This window comes from Notothenia rossii (assembly GCF_949606895.1).
Source record: "Notothenia rossii genome assembly, chromosome: 2".
NCBI classification, from domain to species: Eukaryota; Metazoa; Chordata; class Actinopteri; order Perciformes; family Nototheniidae; genus Notothenia; species Notothenia rossii.
The window spans coordinates 94543516-94548900 of NC_136904.1; the positions used below are offsets into that span (position 1 = coordinate 94543516).

The window sequence follows — 5385 nt, forward strand, 5'->3', positions numbered from 1 at the left end:
CATATTTTGTATTTATTGTTATATATCTGAGACCTATGCTATTGCCTACAAATAGCATGCTAGGTGACCTTTAAAAGAAAACTAGACCAACAAAAATATCTCCATCAATTTACAAGTTTATACAATTATAAACCCATAGATTATATATGTGTTTTACTTTCAAATAAGCACCTCTTAGGTAAATGTAAAACATGACTATTTAAAGCCAGTGGACGAAAGAACCACACCTTGTTTTTGGGTCAGATCGTTTATTCAGCTTTAGACATTTAAACATCCAGTTAAAACTCCACAAAAGGTAAATATGACAAAATAGTGATACACATATTATAACCATCACCACATTTCAACCATAACGTAACATATTTGTGAAAAGCAAAACATTATAGATTTGTATTTTTATATATTGTTTCTCATAAACATATAATAGGACACAACAACAATTCAAATGATGATTACAGGTTTCACACTTTGAGAGGATAAATATACATGCATTATATCAATAACTACTACAACAAGTCCATATCATAAAGTAATTCAGATGTTCACAGAGGCACATGTATGTTGAATTTAGTGTCGCCCCTTTTTCTCAACCTCAGTTAGTAATCTGTTAGTAATTTAGTTTATCCCCTCTTCAGGCTGTGATTTCTATATTTGAACTAGAGCCATTCAATAAACCCAGAGAGCAGATACATATTAGAGAAGAGTGAGCTTGTTGCAGTAAATATACCAATGGGTTTACTTAGCGCAGATGAAATTAAACTTTTCATTGTCAGCCTTTTTGTACCACTCTCCATCTTTCTTCATGACTGCAGCCATGCCACACTGCGCATCCATTCCTGGTTGGGCCCAGTTGTCATAGCAGACCAGACGCTCAATGACCCAGAACCACAGATCCAGAGTGCAGGTGTAGCGCATTCCCAGCCAGACGAACTCAGTGTCGGCCATCTTGGCTCTCTCTTGGACCCATCTCTGCTGGTGACGGTCAGTGATGGAGACCAGGTCATGGTGGTTCGTTCTGCAGTAAGTCAGGGCCTCATCCCAAGTCTTACTCTCTTTGATCAGGATCACTATGTCTGTAATTGAAATGGATATTTCTTTTAGTTAGGGTAACTATTTATTTCAGAAAAACTCAACTGTAATAATATAGAACCTTTTTCACAATAATCTATAATGTTTTTTAAATAAATAAAAGTCCCCACAAAAAAGAAGTAAATAAGATACAAATGGAATAAAAACCAATGGTGAGGAAATATAAATCCAGAAATGACGTGGCACCTTATGTAAAAGCCAGGTTAAAAAGATGCGTCTTAAGGACAAAAACATGACTAAATGATATTCAAACTTTAAGTAGTAACAATATTAAATTCACAGTCTATCGTAAGATTAAGGAGAGAATCCAGATCGGTAATTCTGTGTATATTCAATATCATTTCACAACTAAAGGATATTCAACATGAATGTACAAATATATAACTGAAGACATGAAATAAGAATACTTTACTTATAGACTTTTGAAAAACTCACCGTCATAGCAGTAGAAGGGTTTTTTCTCTGTGCAGGGGTCGGAGCTCCATTTTCCATTTTTCGTAGTCATAGCACAAGTCTTTGAGGCTTTATCTTTAAATGAGTCCGGATCCCAGTGTCTGAAAGAGAAATTCTTCCCATCTGACCAACTCCAGGTCTCTCTGAACAGGCCGATCCACAAGTTAGAAGAGACATGCTGTTTCTTGGTTCCATCGTGATCAGTGTCAGCCTGTTTGTTTAATGCATCAACCCGTTCCTTGAGTTTTTTGACCTGGTTCTTGAATTCTGTTGAATTGATCTGTGTGATTCCACTGACCAGGTCAGTGTGATTTTCTCTGCAGTAGCTCTGAGCCTGAAGCCAGTTCTTATTTTCATCAATTACAATGTATTTCTGTGGCCCTGTTTCTGTGAGAATGAAAAGACACATTTTACAAGTTTTTAAATCATTTAAAAAAAAAAGTAAAACAAATATGAACACGATCTCACTTAAGTTTCAGATTGATTAAAGTGTTTGGTATAATAATGTAGATTGCATAATAAAAAATAGGCCTTTAATTTACCATTACCATGTATTCAAACAAGTACAATTGTATCATCAAAGTTACCAATAATGTTATGTGAAAAGTAAAAAGCAACATTTCTTTTAATTAAATGTAACTCTACAACATGAGTTATCTTTCAACTATTGTTACACAGTATGATATAATGTATATAGCGTTCATAGTGACATATACTCACCATTGTAGCAGATAAACTTTTTAGGGGTCTTAGAACAATGGTCATCGTACCATTTTTTGGAGGGATTAATCACCACACAGTTCTCAGGATCATCACCTGCATTGTTCGGCTCAATTGGAACCCATTCTGGCGCACATCCTGGATTACATTCTGTAGGATTGTACTTCTCCCCCGGCAGAGACCAGTGCCACTCTTTGATATCTCTTTCATTGATGCTCCTCAGTCCAATCCAGGCGTCTGTAGTCTGTGGAGAGTTAGTCAGTCTCTCCACGCCTCTCATGTCAGGCACTGTGGCCAGGTCAGTGTAATTCTCTCTGCAGTAACTCTGGGCTTCCTCCCAGGTCTTTTCCTCAGGAATGAAGTGGTACTCATAGAGGTGACATGTGAAGAAGGAACACTGACCTAAAAACAGAGACAATTCTGCAGTGATGGAGCTGACAGTATGACAAGCATCTGATCATTAAATCAAACTCATGAGTACTAGAATCAACCCCACCTCTTACATCATCCCCTTCATCTTAACGGGGTCTGAGTTCACTTATTCCACTTTTTATTGATATGAAGAGTGAGCTGTTTCATGACTCCAGATGTGATTTAATTTATAATCCACTTACCCATCAGAATGAGCACAAACAGACTCCACTGCATCTTTGCTCTGTTAGATGAAACAACAAATGAGGGAGCAAATCTGTAGTGGAAAAATGCAAATGTTGAGCATCAACAGCACGAACAGGCTCACATTGTGACATTTCTTTTTTTATCACATGAAAATATCTCATTTGAATAAAACACAAATAATGTGATGCGCCAAACTTCAACAGTAACTATAACACCTTAACAATAGAGTGCAATACAGTGATGACATTGTTTTGTCTTTGTGTGGAGTCTATAATATTTATATTCTGCTGGTTCGATAATAATCTTTTATTATTTTGTTTATTCACCTGTCAATGTTCTGCTGCTATCAAAGGCCTATGTTTCAGGAGTGGGTTAGACTTTATGGGCTATTCAACCAGAATGGAAATAAAACATTGAGAATAATGAATTATTAAGTTTCCCATTGTTTCTTTTATAAGCACATGTTTAGAGTTTGCATTATTTTCTTTGTTTAACGTGTGAACTTTCCCTATTAAAACATAATTGATGGTGTCATTTAACTGAGAATCAGATGGCTGTGTATATAAACATAGCAATACAAATCTAAGATGAACCATTCAGGTTATTTGATTAAACATAAACATAGTGGGGTTTCGTCTGCACACATCACTTTTTATAAAGTACCTGATTTCATGGTTAGTCTGACAAATAAATAAGACTAATTCCCTAAACTAAAATATGTGAAATATATGTTGAGCAAAATATTGCACTCTGCACACACAATAAACATGATATGAAAATGACTGAACAGAATCACACTTACTTCGCCTGAGTCGTCCTGTCAGCTGCTTCTCTCTCTGTCTCTCTCGATGTGCTGGTGAGGACTCAGATATCCACGAGGTCGCTGCTCTCTTTGAGCCACCTTTGGACAAACATTTGAATATTAAAATCCAACGGCAAGATTTCTATCATGGTTGAGACAGGATCCATTGTTGCTAAGAATATCCTTTACATGATGTCACAGCAAATACACACTGCCCTGTTGACTTTCTAACAAATGAGAGAAAGTTGTTCGGCAAAAATATCCACTAATAATATTAATTATATTTATATATTCATTATAATGTCTATATTTGAAATTGTTTCAGAACACTTTATCTGAAACGATGAGTTATTACTACCCGAGTTCTACAAGAAAGATAGTGATAACAAACATTTAATTAACAGTTTATATAGCAACAAGAGAAAGGGTTTCTAAAATATTATATAGACATGTAACATAGGAGGGATTTTGGACACATTCTATGTGAGCAAGTTTTACTGAATTTTCTTAAACCTTCACATGGTCAGTTTCAATTTTTGTATCCATACATGAACAAAAGGCAGATAAGTATTAAAGTACTGTAAGCGCTGACAACCCTTGTCCTGATATCAGCAGGGAGCTCGTTGCACCAATTTAGAGTGAGGATAGCAAACAGGCTCGTTTCTGTAGACGGGTACCTGGGTCCCACTCACACTGGGGAAGGAGCGAGCTGATTGGTCGATGCAGAGTGAAGCGCACGTGAAGGAGTGTGTAGTTTAAACTTGTATTGGGTGTAGGCATGGGCACTTCTAGGGGGGGCCAACAGGGGCCTGTGATGCGGAGCTTGGACCCCCTGTGGCCCACCTCCAAAATAACAAATCTATGATAATGCAATTAATGTAAAATACTAAGTTACTGTGCTTTTTTTCAGTGATATAATGTAATAAGTGAGTATGGAACAAATGTTGTAACTTAAACAAATTCCAACAAATATTAAGAAATATAATAAAAACAATGTTTTTCATAAAAAATGTACCTCAGACTTCTTTTATTATTCTCTATCTTGGGCCAAAGTAACTAAAAATATAAAATAAAATAGTAACAAAGTAATTGACACAAACTCTGTTACTTAATCAAACACCAATAATGGTATTTTAAGTTTGTTCATGCGCCATGACATTAGGCATGGGCGGTTTTTAGGGGGGCCCACAGGTGCCAGGGCCCCTGTGACTCAGAGCTTGGTGTGATGGAAACTTCTGAAGTAATGGAGACACATTAGTTATCTGTCAACTATTGTTACACAGTATGATATCATTGGTATAGCGTTAATAGTGACATATACTCACCATTGTAGCAGATACATTTAAGTCTACCAGAACAATGGTAATCGCTACTTATTTCTTTAGTCTGCGATTACCACACAGTTATCAGGATCGTCACCTGCGTTGTTCGGCTTAGTTGAATGTCATTCTGGCTTACATTCTGTATGATTGTGTTTTTTGTGGAAATTGTTAGCCTGTCGCTAACAATTAGGCGCCGGTGTGAGAGCCAATTTGTGTCATGTTTGGGAAAATATGATCCCGTTTCATTGAGATATGCCCATGATGGTAATGAATGTGTTGAAGTTAGTGCTGTTAATTGATTAAAAAATCTAAGAAGCTAGAAAAATTGTAAATGTAATGTTTGTCTTTTGCCCACAGGACATACAAAAATAAGAGTTCACT

The 5385-nt window shown here is 36.4% G+C and overlaps 1 protein-coding gene across 1 annotated transcript; it reads right to left on the reverse strand.

Moving 5' to 3' along the window:
• Window positions 1–228: 228 nt before the first annotated feature.
• Window positions 229–3713, reverse strand: LOC307030545 (macrophage mannose receptor 1-like). Its single transcript, XM_079667042.1, has 6 exons — window positions 3683–3713; window positions 2877–2917; window positions 2263–2664; window positions 1796–1929; window positions 1525–1720; window positions 229–1073 (listed from the first exon to the last, which is right to left on the reverse strand). Exons 2-6 carry the CDS (start codon window positions 2908–2910, stop codon window positions 736–738), a joined length of 1104 nt encoding a protein of 367 aa, XP_079523168.1. The 5' UTR covers window positions 2911–2917; window positions 3683–3713; the 3' UTR covers window positions 229–735.
• Between the last annotated feature and the right edge of the window lie 1672 nt (window positions 3714–5385).